At 36.1% G+C, this 14216-nt stretch overlaps 2 protein-coding genes across 2 annotated transcripts; one reads left to right on the forward strand and one right to left on the reverse strand.

Annotated features, from left to right (window-relative positions):
- Positions 1-825: 825 nt before the first annotated feature.
- Positions 826-2348, reverse strand: LOC146928808 (uncharacterized). The gene is made up of 2 exons (XM_085707131.1): positions 1639-2348; positions 826-1204 (listed from the first exon to the last, which is right to left on the reverse strand). Exons 1-2 carry the CDS (start codon positions 2346-2348, stop codon positions 826-828), a joined length of 1089 nt encoding a protein of 362 aa, XP_085563257.1.
- A 4763-nt stretch (positions 2349-7111) lies between these two features.
- LOC146928809 (uncharacterized) lies at positions 7112-9505 on the forward strand. The gene is made up of 3 exons (XM_085707132.1): positions 7112-8233; positions 8339-8465; positions 8508-9505. Exons 1-3 carry the CDS (start codon positions 7112-7114, stop codon positions 9503-9505), a joined length of 2247 nt encoding a protein of 748 aa, XP_085563258.1.
- Positions 9506-14216: the final 4711 nt, after the last annotated feature.

The following is a 14216-nucleotide window of genomic DNA, read 5'->3' on the forward strand; positions in this document are numbered from 1 at the left end:
TCAAAGGTTTGATTGAAACTCTCAACAATTCTTCAGAAACTGCAAGTAACAAAGAGCTACTTCGTTTCTTGCTTGGGTTTGGTCCTTTGCTAGATACCCTCGCTTGTGATCTCAAGAAGAAAAGAGAGATTACCATTGATGCCAACAAACAGGATCTCCTTCGACAAAGGGAGCTCAGTCAAGGCAAGTCCATGAGGACTGAGGCCTTTTCTCTAGATATCCAAGCCTAAAAGGAGAGATCTGAGCTAGAAAATTTAGAAGTTAGCATCCCTTTGTGGGAAGATGAAATTAGCGAATCTAGCTTGATTTCAATTTCAGCTCAACAACAGGCAAAAGCATTTCAGCATTTCGACAATATTTTCTCGCCGAATTTAATTCTTATGTTTTTTTGTGCTACTTTTATTTTCACACAACAGACTTTACATCTTTCGATAGGTGCCTTTTATTTTGTGCAAAATGGCAAAAAATTTCCAAATAAACCTCTTGCCCCCACAATTTTTTGTCGTTTGACAAAGCTAAAAGGGCATGGATGAGAATCATCCAATTTGATTCTAAAATCGTTCTTTTTGTTTTGTATTTAGAAATTTTCACCTTCATGGCAACAAATTCCAACGTTTGCCATTTTAGTTTTTCCTCAGGAACTATCTCAATTCCTTTTCAAAGATATAATCAACCTTATGGTTACTTTAACCATCGTTATTTAAAACTCACAATAAGCGTTTTGATAGTATCTTCGTTCTAATGGTCTCTTAACCATCTCTTGTCATCACCTAACCGCTAGGGCTTTCTTGATTTTATTTCGGTCAAGTAAACCATAGTCTTGTTCTAATCATTTTTCTCCAATCTGATGATTTTTTTTACCTTTTGGTACATTGCTCCACCGTTCTTCACTCCAAATGGCATCGTTACCCATCTGCGCCTTTTCTCGTCGAACTGTGGATATGGAGCAGTCTCTTTGATGTTTTCTGCATTTTTATTGATGTCCACCATTCGACATTCTACAACATAAGCTTCTGTTCCCACCTCCGCTTCGACCGATAAGTCTTCGACAGCATCAATGATTGCTTCAACCATATTGCAACCTGCAATGTTAGTGTACATCATGCTCGCATCCTTCAAAGGATCAAAGTCTACTTGCATTTGAGGCTTTGGCTTGTTTCCAAACTTCAATCTACCTTCATCGAGACCCTTTTGAACCAAATCCCTAAAAAGGGAACATCGTGAGGTGTTATGTCCCAAAAAATTATGGTATTTACAAAAACTTATTTTTTGACGTTGCTCTAGTGGCGGGATTTTCAAATCTTTTGGTACTACTATTTGATCGTCAACAACTAAAAGATCATAGATCTCGTCACATTTGGTTACGTCGAAGGTGTATGTTTTTGGAACATATCTTTCATTGCTTGGTTCGATAGGATTGTTCCCGTCAGAGGGCCTTAATGATTTACATGTATAAGGGGCCCTGGTTTTTATCCAGCAATGTCAACCTCCTTTGTTTCGACATCGCCAAAAGCTATGTCGAATTCTTGATTACCTTCATCCGATCCGTTATAAGCAATCTTCTATCTTTTGTAATGTTTCTGAGTTCTGGCTTTTTCAGCCTTTAGTCTTTCGACATGTCGAACTCTATCGGCCAACTGGGCCATATCTCTCAAGTGTTGAGTGTCTAATTTCTTCCTGATGGAATAATCTAGGCCACTAGCAGCCATTTCGACCAACTCATGTTCAGGCACTTGAGTGAAACATCTTGCCTTTAATAATTTGAATCTATTGAGATAGTCATTAATAGATTCAGTGGAATTCCTCTTAACACTTGCCAATTCTTTTAGACTTATCTTAGATTGGCCCATGTAAAATTGTTCATGGAATAACCTTTCTAATTCAGTCCAACTTTGGATCGAATGAGGTGCAAGAGTAGTGAACCATGTAAAAGCATTCTTTGTTAGAGAATTTGGAAAATATTTCAACCTCAAATGCTCATCATTTTCTAGATCTCCTACCTCCATCAAATATCTTGTGATATGTTCGACAGTGGACTCACTGGTATCCCCTGCAAATTTGGTGAACTTAGGAATTTTATAACCCCTAGGAAGTTCAGATTGTAATACCAATTCCGACAAAGGAGAAACAAAGTTTGGCCTGTGTAGGCTAATATTCAAACCATTTTGAGCCATTATATTTTCGACCAAATTGGCTATGTTGTTATGCACTCCTATGTTTTGTTGTTGGACATTCCTAACAACCTCATCGGCAATATTGTTTCTATCCACCAATATCACTTCAGGTTGACCCTGAATTATTGGTTTGACCGGTTGGGGTTGAGGCACATGTTGTGGCCTTTGAACCATTGGTTCGATCAACTACAACGATTGTTTATTTTGTATTTTTGTAACTGGTTGATAAACCGGTTGATAAACGCGTTACTCTCATCCATTTATTGTCTTAACAAATTCATCGAATCTACTGTCAACACTGGCAGCGTATTCCAACCAAAAATGCTAGAACTTGAGGGACTATGTACGTTGTGCCTTATGAACGGATTTTCTTGGTCTGCAAATGCAGACGCACTATTATGTACATTTTCCATCATTGAAGTTGGCATACCATACGGTTGTTCCCTAGAAAGGTTTTGCATACTTGTATTTCGATCATCAAACCTAGGCCTGACTAAAGGAGAACTTTGAGTACTGGTAGTCGAAGGAACACCAGCAGTGAATAGGGGTATAACGGTTCCCATTTCTGGTCGTGTCATCGGAACAGACGTAGAAACGTTTGAGGGAGTGGTTAAACTCATTTTCGTCGAAACTGGCATAGCCATAGTTGCCCCCACAGGGGTCGACACGCTTAAGGGTCCGTTTGGTTCAACGAAAGGGAGGGGGAAAGGGAAGGAAGGGAAGGGGAGATATTTCAATTAAATATATGTTTGGTTCAAATGATGGGAGGGAAGGGGAGGGGAGGGATTTTAATCAAATATATGTTTGGTTCACAAAGGGAGGGGAGGGATTTTAAAACTAAATTACTTTCTTATCCCTCTAATATTAAAATAGTATGACGATTTTTAAATTATTCACTTCATAAAAAATTAAACATGAAAACTTAGTAACTATAAACGCCATAAATAATCATACACAAAACTTCTGACAAGATATTGGGTATTCATAAATATTAGAGCACTGATTTATAAAATATATTTATAAAATAATCTACGAAAGTATAAAAATATTTATAAAAAAGTTATTGTTAGAACTGATTTATAAAATATATTTATAAATAATCCCGCACAAAATTTGTTGATAATGTTTTAATATATAATACAATTAAAAAATATTAAATAATAAAATGAGAACAACGTTAGTACAAAAAAAAATTCTCGTAAAAAAAATATTAAAAGAAAAGAATATGTGGTTCTACTTAAAAAAAAAAAAAAGAAGAAGAAAAGGATGATATAGGCATGTTAAGAAAAAAGGGTAATAAGCAATATATTGAAAACACTTAAATTTTTAATAAGGACGATTTTGTCATTTAAAAATGAATATGAGGATAATTATGTCAATATAATTAAAATTGCATTAACTCATTTATCTTTCCCTCCCCTCCCCTCCAAAAAAACTCCAATTTGAGGGGGAGCAATAAATGAACTTATAAGGGATTTTGCTCCCCTTCCTCTCCCTCCCCTCCCCATCTAAAAATTGAACCAAACACAACAAAGTTAAAATATTCCCTCCCCTTCCCTCCCCTCCCCATCAAAACCCCCGAACCAAACGGACCCTAAATCTCCCAAAGGAGAGGTCGCTTGTAAGGATTGTGCTTGTGAAGATGATTGTGAAGAGGATAAACTGGCACGAGCCATAGATTTACCACCTCTCAAATGCATACACAAACAATTTGTTGTTTTTAGCAATAAAGTTACCCCGAAATAGTAACAAAATTCTAAAAACGGATCTCACTAAGGAGATGGGTTTTGAAAAAGTTTTTTTAAAACAGTTTTTTATGAAAAAGTTTTTGAAAATCAATTGCACAAACAGGGTCCCACTGGGTGTGCCAATTTGTTTGCATGTGTTTTCGGCAAACTACGGGCTAGTTCTGAATATTACAAGCGAGACCGAACTAGAGATCTCAGGAGCATGTTGTGCAAATGTTTTGATCGAAAAAAAGGGTTTGAAAAAAGAGCCACGAGATGCACTCAGGTTACTTAGAGAGCAGGACGGGTTAGTAAAGAAAAGGCATTGTCTCTCAACAGGTTTGATATTGCAAGCAAAAGCAACGTAAAGTAAAAACGAAAAGACAAAGGGCTTTAAGCACGTAAACTTAAAGGAAAAGGTAAATGCAAAGCATTAAAAAAAGGTGGTCAGTTTACATACATTCTGTATAACTGGTTTCCCTTGTCGCCGGTAGTTTGAGTGTTGTAGAATTTTGTATATGATTTGCGACTCATTTTTTGGCTTGGACAACTGCTTGCCCCACATTTCCACTAAGGAAACCGCTTCCAAGCAGGAAATCGTGCTTTCCCGCCTTCACTGCATGACTTCGACGCGAGCTCTCTTCGACTTTGTTCCATCGAACTTCAAATCACTCATTAGATTTCTATTTTGTCTAAATCTTCAACCTTAAAATGAGAAAGCCTTCGATTCCTGCAAAATAAAAGGTCAAACAAATGTTGACTATATTAAATGAACCTGTTGAATTTACAGGCTAACAGGTCCAGAGTTATTCAAAACCTTAGACTTAGGAACTTTTGACTTGTTCAGAGTCTTAGATTCAGAAGCTTCAGGTTTTGACTGGTTCAGAACTTTAGTTTTGTCAGCTTCTGGCACAAAATAAGGTTTTAAACATTTCTTAATGCAGTCAAAACAAGGTGTAGTTGTGGTTTTGGGTTTACCAAATTCTTCAGTAAAACCATTTCATTCTTCTTTGTTCCTTCTGACATTATAAATCATACAAGCAACTTTGCTTCTTTCAATGCTAGTCACAATAAACTTTTGTAGTGGAATATCTTGCTCACTTAATAGTTTCTTAAAATATCTTATCAATCATTTGCTTAAAATATCTGTTTTCACTTTCTATGTTTTCCATATCCAAATGAGTTCTCTCATGTTCTCTAAGTAACTTAACATATCTTTCTTTCATATTTTTTAACTCTTTGGATTTGGTTTGGTAATGACTGATAAGTTCTTTAACAGAATTAATAAGTTCAGATCTAGTAAGTTTATATTATACCTCATCTTCATTTTCAGAATCTATTCCAGATTCTGCATCAAAAGTTGTTGTAGCTACCAAAGCTAGATTAGCTTCTTATTCAACTTCCTTCTCAGATTCCAATTCTTTGTCAAAATTATCCCAAGTAGCCATCATACTCTTCTTGATCTTGTTTCTGAAGTTACTAGATTTGAAGTTTGTTTTCTTTGACTTCTCCTTTGACTTGTTCTTTTACAAATCTGGACAATCAACAATGAAGTGACCATGTTTCTTGCAGTTGAATCATTGTTTATGATCTTTTTCCTTTGAATTTGATCCTTTGTAGACACTCCTTTTATTTAAGAACTACTTGTTTCTTTTAGCCAAATACTGAAGTCTCTTTGAAAGCATAGTCATCTCCTCGACTTCTGGATCTTCTTCAGAACCTCTAGTAGGAGACTCATCTTCAAATTCATCAGCTTTGAGAGATTTTGAAGACATTCCCTTTGACTTCAGTGCTATAGATTTGGATTTCTTCACAAGTTCATCTTCATTGAGTCCTAACTCATGACATTTAAGATAACTTATAAGATCTTTAAGACTGAATGTGTTTAGATCTCTTGGTTCCTCAATAGTTGTCACCTTAGATCTCCAGTTAGCAGGAAAGCTCCTTAGAATCTTGTTCACATGATCAGAAGTTACATAGTTTTTCTTCAGAGTCTGAAACCTTGAGTACATAGCCTCAATGTTTTCATCCTCTTTCATCTTGAACATCTCATACTGTTGAACAAAAATATTAGCTTTGGCTTCTTTGACCTTCTCGTTGCCTTCATAGTTAGAAGCACAAAGACTTGAACATAGATTTAGCAGTAGATTTGTCACCCAACTTCAAGTATTCTTTGTGAGGTAAAACAACAACAATAATTCCTCTGATTTTATGATGTTTCTTATAAAGCTTTTTCTGAGCAGCAGTGTGTTTCTTTCTATCAAAATCTACACCTTCTTCATCCAATGTAAGATCAACATCATCTTCAAGGATATCCCACAATTCTTCATCTATACCAACGATGTGAGTGTAGATTTTACTTTTCCACCAAGAAAATGTTTCAGGATCACCATTGAACATAAGTGGCTTGTAAGAACCAGATGACTTGTCGTCATTACCATAGTCATATGATACATTTCTGGAATCTTCAGAAACAGTAGGTCCATCACCACTAGAAGACATGTTTGTTGGAACAAAATGTGTTTAACAATAAACCTTTAGAGTTTTAATGATAACAAGGTATTAAAAATTGACAATTGGAATTGCTAATATTTGTTCAAGTGTATAGGACCATAGACAAAAAAATTTATATCATACAAAAAATAAATAGCAAAGGAATCAACAAGATTGAAGCTTAGAAGCTCTTGAAGGCAAAGTGCTCCTGAAGACTAGAAGCTCCTGAAGACTAGTGCTCCTGAAGACTAGAGGTCCTGAAGTGCCACATCATCAGAAGCTGCCTCATCAGAAGATGCCTTATCAGAAGCTATTTTCACCAGAAGCTGAAGATCAACTGAATTTGCAAAATTCAAGGATTCAAGAGTTATTTCATGGTTTGAAACTCTTCTAAAGATGGCAGAAGACTAGTGGAACTTTGCAACGGTCATTTCAAAAATATTTGAAGGCATTTGCTTGCAAAAGGAACAAGAGCGTTGACATTGTACTTTGTACGAACTGTACAACCACCTTCTCCACTACTCTGTTTTGTGTCTCTGCTACAAGACAAAATAACAGCTCTGAATATACAACCAAGCCTGCAGAAATGTTCCCTCTCAACTGGAATGGATTTGAAATTGATCCTTCGTAGGACAATAACTAAATCAGGCAAAGGATCATTGGTGAAAGATCAAGCTTCAACAACGACTCTTTTTGATTTGAAATTGATCCTTTTGTATGTTGAATGGACCAACATATGAAAATCTGGTCAAGGATTTCTGGTTAAGGGTTGAAGTCTACAATCTGAGAGCTGCTAAGTTGGAAGAAAGACAAGATGTGTCAAGTAATTCAAGTCTGAAAGGGAAGACTAGAGAACAAATGGGTCTTGAACCGTTCAAAGGTTTAGAAATCAGATCCGCAATGATGGGTATTCCTATAACCATCACAGAAGAAGTTATTGCAAGAGCATGCAGAGTAGATCCTGAAGGCAGATTTCAGTGGAAAGTCAGCAAGAAGGATATCTTGTTAGAAAGCTTCACGAATTTGCTGCTGAAAGGAAACCCAGATGCTAAGTATGTGGACATGGAAGATAATCCCAGAATACTCGTGAAGTTTATCACTGACTGCTTCTTTCAGAGAGGAGGAGGGTCTGACCAACCAAATCTGGACCACAAACTAGTACTGTATTTCTTGGCTTCTTTTCAGAAGATAAATCTTTCAAGATACCTCATGCATCATCTGTGCTGGGCTATCAAAGAAGGAATCAACAAGCAAAGAAAGCAAGTACCATGTGGAAGGATGATGTCTGAAATCTTCCATCAAGGCAAAATGCTGGATATTCTGAGAAGATTCAAGCATGCTTTTGACAATTACTTTAAGGTTACTACTGCTGGGAAGATTATCAATAGCAGGACTCTGGCTTATATGGGGATTATCTCTAAAGTTTCTCTCAACGAAAAGGGTATGGAAATATCCACAGCTGAATCAGAACTGATAATGGATTTTCCTTCCATCTCAAAGGAGAATAATCCTGAAGTCTTGGCTGGATATGTAGCTGCACATGCCAGAGAATCAAGTGCCAACATTCAGAATGAAAATGTTCCTGATGCTCCTGAAGGAATCAAGGGAAAAAGGACCATGAGCAATACTGAGTCTGAAGCTGCTGGTGCTAAGGCCAAGAAACAAAGGGTTGCCAAGTCTGAAGTAACTAACTACGACAGTGCTTCTGTTTCTACTCAGAAGATAAGAAGAGGTAAAGGAGATACCTCAATCACCAAGGAGAAGGTGAATTTAGCTCTTGAAGAAATGGAGGCAGAAGAGCAAAAGCCTAGAAAAAGGAAGCAAGTTCCTGAACAGATTGTCAGTCCTATGTTTGTAGTGACTCCTGCTATGGCAAGAATGGCCAAAGAACATGCTGACAAGTTGATAGCATAAAGGAAGGAAAAGGCTGCACAATACATTCAGGAGAGGGATGAAAAGCTCAAGGCTATTGGGCAAGAAAACCGTGATGAATTCTTCTTGAAAAAGATTGCTGAAGTTAAGGCAATTGCTGGTGAAGCTGCAGAAGATGCTGTGGAGGAAGCTCAGATGGGTCTGGAAGAGATTCAATGAACATCAGAACCTGGTGCTTCAGGATCTGTTCCAAAAGCTGCTGCTCCAGAGTCTACCTCAGAAGCTGACAGCTCAGTCAAGGTAACTCAGATTTCAGAACCCTTAATCACCATCTCACCTTCATCGTCATCCACTGATAGTGATGACATGACCTTAAATACCCTTCTTAAAACTACTCCAAAAGGCCAGTCATCATCATCCAAGCTACAGAAAAAGCCTACTAAACCTGTATCACCTAACGAACCTATTGAGGTAAGAGTAGGAAAAATCTTAGAGCTTAAGTATAGCAAACTACCCCCAAACCATCGTGATAAACCACAAATCATTCAGCCTCTCAACATGATCATTCCTGACAATCCTGTCGAACCTTCATCATCAATTCCTACTGAAGACACCACAGTATTAGATAATCTTGAAAGTCATTATAAAGGTGAACTTCCTGGTGTTAATCTACAAAAAGCCTCTGAAGTGGCTTCTGTTGAAGTTGCTTCAGAAAGCCCCCATCATCAATCACCAACATCACAAATACCACAACCTACTCAACAAAAGACCATTCCAGAATCTGTTCCAGTGACAGAGTCTGAACCTTCTGCGTCTGTCCCAGATTCTGAACCTATTCAACACCAAAAACTTAGTGTTTCTGACCAACCCTCATCTTCATCTGATATTCAGATCCTTGAACAACCACCCTTAAACATTCTGAAATCTGAATACATTGAATCTGAGTTATCAAAGATCAGCACAGAAGTGAAAGCTCTAATGCAACAAAGAAACGTTCCAACTCTATCCATTGACTATGAGGATCGTTGGACATCTCTGAAGAGCAAAGCTTCTGAACTGCTAGATGTTGTGAGTGACAAATGTCTTAGAATCCAAGCTGCTGCAGTGAGACGCCACTTGGAGAATATGCATTTAGCTGAGCAAGCTAGAGGCCCAATTCTGTATCTAGCAAATGAACCTTTCTATTCAGAATCAGAGTATGTATCAAGAGAAGAAAAGGTATTCAAGATGCTGAAGTAGAAGATAGCAAAACAGCAGGAAGAGTCTAAGGCTAGGGAAGATTCTCTACTTCAGAGACAGTTAGCTCTTGAAGAAACTGTTAAGCAGCAGACTGAGCTCCTGAAGAAGCAATCTGAGGACATTACTCGTTTGATGGCGTTAATCCAACAACCTCAACAACCCAACCCTTAGATGCACACCTTAGTTGTTCAGTTTTCTTTATTAATTATGTTGCTATTTTTTATGCTTCTGAAAATTATCTATACTCTGAACTTCTTTTTGCTTCTAATTAATATTGTATATCATCTCATGTTTTACATATTGTTCTTAAGATATATGCTCTGATTAACCTTGAACATTTGTTTTTACTTTGAAAATGGTTAATTTGCTCTGATTATATTGCTCTGAACCTTTTTACTCTAAGTTTTTCTCATCTCTTCTTTTTGTTTATTTTCTTTTTGCTAATGACAAAAGGGGGAGTATATGTGATAGTATTTAAAGGCTTTGAGCCCCATTATTAATGATATTTGAAAATTATTTTGAAAAACTTCTATCATTCTTACCTGAAAGGTATAAGCTCTAAACGGAAGAAGGAGTATCAAATTTCAAATAAAATTAATTGAACCATTCTTCTCATCTATAATCTACTTTTCATTTGAAATATTATTGCGCGCTAAATGAATTTAATTAACTTGGATAGAACTTAGGGGGAGCTTACAAACCTCACCTTAAAGACTATCAGACTCTAGGGGAGTTAGATCTTACAAACCTCAGAACCCTAAAGTCAACTTGTTAATTAGATTAACAATAATTGATCAAGTTTTAAATACTATTGTTTGTCATCATCAAAAAGGGGGAGATTGTTGGAACAAAATGTGTTTAACAATAAACCTTTAGAGTTTTGATGATAACAAAGTATTAAAATTTGACAATTGGAATTGCTAATATTTGTTCAAGTGTACAGGACCATATACAAAAAATTTATATCATACAAAGGTTCTGAATGAGTAAATAAAGAGCAAAGGAATCAACAAGATTGAAGCTTAGAAGCTCCTGAAGGCAAAGTGCTCCTGAAGACTAGAAGCTCCTGAAGACTAGTGCTCCTGAAGACTAGAGGTCCTGAAGTGCCACGTCATCAGAAGCTGCCTCATCAGAAGATGCCTTATCAGAAGCTATTTTCACCAGAAGCTGAAGATCAACTGAATTTGCAGAATTCAAGGATTCAAGAGTTGTTTCATGGTTTGAAACTCTTCTAAAGATGGCAGAAGACTAGTGGAACTTTGCAACGGTCATTTCAAAAATATTTGAAGGCATTTGCTTGCAAAAGGAACAAGAGCATTGACATTGTACTTTGTACGAACTGTACAACCACCTTCTCCACTACTCTGTTTTGTGTCTCTGCTACAAGACAAAATAACAGCTCTGAATATACAACCAAGCCTGCAGAAATGTTCCCTCTCAACTGGAATTGATTTGAAATTGATCCTTCGTAGGACAATAACTAAATCAGGCAAAGGATCATTGGTGAAAGATCAAGCTTCAATAACGACTCTTTTTGATGTGCTGGCAATTTCACAACGTCTCTTTCACTCCTCTATATAAAGGAGTGAAGACTTAGAGTTTGGTAATGCTGAACACAAGACTCAACATTTTACAAGTGCCAAAACTCTGCTGAAATTGTTCTGCATTCAAAGTTCACTTAAAATTTATGTATCTCAAGTTCATATCTTAGAAATTCTTAAGTCTTAAGAGTCTTATCTGATTTGTATTGTGAACACCACTGATTGTATATCAAGTGTTCAATCTCAAACATTTTTCTTTGTAATTTTGTTTGGTTAGAAGTCTTGCAGTTGTGCTTGAGCATAGAAGTCTCTTGATTGTGTTCTTGAGCATAGGAAGTCTCTTGCTTGTGTGCTTGAGCATTTGAAGTCTCTTGCTAGTTTTAGCAGTGAGCATTTGTAATCAGATATTACATTATAGTGAAATCTCCTTGGAAGTGCAAGGGGGGACAGGACTACTTCCGGTTTGTGGAAGGAACCTGTATAATTGCTTGTGTATTTCTTCTTTCCTTTCTCTCTGTTTTTATTCCGCTGCATACGCTCCTGATCACCCAATTCAGAAGCTGTTCTTCAAGCTTCTGAACTTAAGTGTTCTGAGTTTTAGAGAAATCGAAGAAATGTCCAACACAAGTGATGCTCCTCTACTAGTCCACACAAATGATGCTCCTCCAATTCCAGGTGCTAGCCCAGCAGCAATCAGAGGTTTGGGAGAATTAGGGTTTTTAAAACGTGTAACCAAGACTTCCGCACGAGTGTTATATTTATAGAACTCCTAGTGTGCTCTGCAAGTCAGAAGTCACCATTGGGCTTCCGTAAGCCCAATAACGAGTTTAGTCTTTTGCTAACTAATTAGCGTTATTTGCTAAACGCATCCATCATATAAGTCTTACTTATATTTCTCTTTTGATCGTTCTTTGTGTGTGACCCCATAGGTTCTAGTCACGTTGGCAATAATATTAAATATTAGATTTAATATTATAAACAATAAGTGGTATCTAGCAACACATCATTGTTACCTAAGTGACAAGAATGTCAAGTGATCTGACGAAACCTTTTCCATGATAATATGCATGTGTACAATTACTCCTTTGTTCTCATATCTATATTGATCACAAGGCATAGATATTGTCACCCTTGTATAGATCAATATTTATATTTCTTGATCCCGAAATATATTGAATAATGAATACGTCCAATATATCATATTGACTTAGTTCGGCATGGCCATGAAACTTTACAGTCATATTTCATCAAGAGGTCTAAAGATATATCTCCTGTTATGAGGAGGGACAAAACTCATCTAGGACACTCATGTCCCTCGACATGATTCATCAAGTACCCATTAGCCAACGTTATGGTTATCCTTTTACAGACAACGTTAGAATGGCAATAAAGCACTTGAGTCCACATCTAGGGATGATATATAGTGGTTTCAGGTCTAAGAGTGATATACACTATTATCACTGTGAGAATATCTTATGACATTTTCATAACATACTATGTAGTATTCTCACGGTGGGTCAATCCAGTATAAATATTACTTCTAATATTTATGCCTATGTATAGACTTAATATCTCAGATCTATGACCCATGAGATGTGGTCATCAGTTTACATACATAATAGTTTCGACGCTTTATTATTATCCCAATTCATATTAAAGCTTGACTACGGATACATTTAAAAATATCATTCTTTAAGATAATGTAATCTCATGATTAAGTCACATTTAATATGCCATTATACGAACTACCTATTCTAGGGACTTTATTAACATTACAACAAATACAATAAAGAGTGCCATATATTATTTAATAATAAAAGTCATGATACATAATATAAGTTTAACATAAACTATTGGCCTCTAGGGCTTACACCAACACTTCAAGTATTCGATCCTTTATATAGAGGTTGCAAAGAGACGTTGAAGAGTGTCAACACATCAAAGAGTCGTTAGAGAAGCTTGATCAATAATCATTGATTTGTTGCTTGATTTGGTTAATGTTTTAGAAAGGAATAATTTGAAAACCTTGATAAGGAATTAACCGTTCTAATCCAGTAGAGAAACAATTGTAGCTTGTACTGTGCACATGGAAATGTTGGATAGTGGAGGCAGTGGTTGTACAATTGTACTATATGTCCTTCACTGTCCTTTTTCTGAGAATAACATCCAAAGACATTCTAATTCTTCATAACTATCGTTGCTCTAGTCTTCTAAGTCCTTATGCATATTTGTGTCTTCAAATAACCATAAAAACTAACTTCAGGGTCTGAGGTTCTTCTTCTAGGTGATCTTCAGACTCTGACACATTCAGCTTCTGGATAAACTTCAGACTCTGACTTGCAACTTGACTTCTCTTGAAAATTTATTTGCTCTAAATTGTTCTTCCAGAACCAATACTTGATTGAGACATATAATTTTTAGTCTATAGTCCTACACACTTGAAAAAATATTAGCATATCCAATTGAACTTTTAATACCTTGTTATCATCAAAACTCAAGAGGCATTGTTTAAACTTATTTTGTTTCAACATAGCACTTCATCAATCTAGATCTCTAATCCTACAAATGTTCTTAGAAAAAATGTTTAATCTGAAGAAGTTTATAGAGAGAGAGAGAGCAAGCTTTAGAGATTTTTTTGTAGTTTGATTCAATGAGTTTCCTAACTCACTCATCTCACTGATAGAGGTTGGATAAAAAAATTGAATGTAAGCGAACGACATTTAAAAACTTATATTTAATATAAAAAATTAAGAAAATGTCATAAAAAAAACTAACAGAATATTTTATTACAATGGCTTGGATCATCATATTCAAATTTAATTAAGTAAGTGATACCCCACAAGTCAAATTAACATCACATTTTCAAAAAAAAAAAAAACATTTAACTCAAAATATTATATCCGAAAACATTATCTCGGTGTTCATGTTTTTAACAAAAGGGGTAATCTCGATTTTTTTTTTTTTGTGGCCGTGGTTTGAACCCGGATCTTGCATATTACCATGTGTTGTTCCTACCAACTGAGCTAAGCTCATGAGGACTTAATTTTTGAACAGCGGAATTAATTTTTGACAAGAAATTTCATATTTTTTTCCTTTTAAAATATCAATTTTTTTTTTTGAAGGATTTGAAATACCAAAATAAAACCCCTAAAAAACCCTGACTACAAACC

This window comes from Medicago sativa, chromosome 4, assembly GCF_051527215.1.
Source record: "Medicago sativa cultivar Bolivia chromosome 4, Bolivia_mono, whole genome shotgun sequence".
Lineage (NCBI taxonomy): Eukaryota > Viridiplantae > Streptophyta > Magnoliopsida > Fabales > Fabaceae > Medicago > Medicago sativa.

What these genes read in the sequence shown, in the direction of transcription:
- LOC146928809 (XM_085707132.1), top strand. Translation starts at nt 7,112, where the DNA reads ATGTTGAATGGACCAACATATGAAAATCTGGTCAAGGATTTCTGGTTA. An exon ending in AGCAAGTTCCTGAACAGATT is followed by an intron (nt 8,234 to 8,338) that starts GTCAGTCCTATG and finishes CAATACATTCAG; the next exon opens with GAGAGGGATGAAAAGCTCAA. An exon ending in TGTGGAGGAAGCTCAGATGG is followed by an intron (nt 8,466 to 8,507) that starts GTCTGGAAGAGA and finishes CTGGTGCTTCAG; the next exon opens with GATCTGTTCCAAAAGCTGCT.
- LOC146928808 (XM_085707131.1), bottom strand. Translation starts at nt 2,348, where the DNA reads ATGGTTCAAAGGCCACAACATGTGCCTCAACCCCAACCGGTCAAACCA. An exon ending in CACTTGAGAGATATGGCCCA is followed by an intron (nt 1,205 to 1,638) that starts GTTGGCCGATAG and finishes TTCCCTTTTTAG; the next exon opens with GGATTTGGTTCAAAAGGGTC.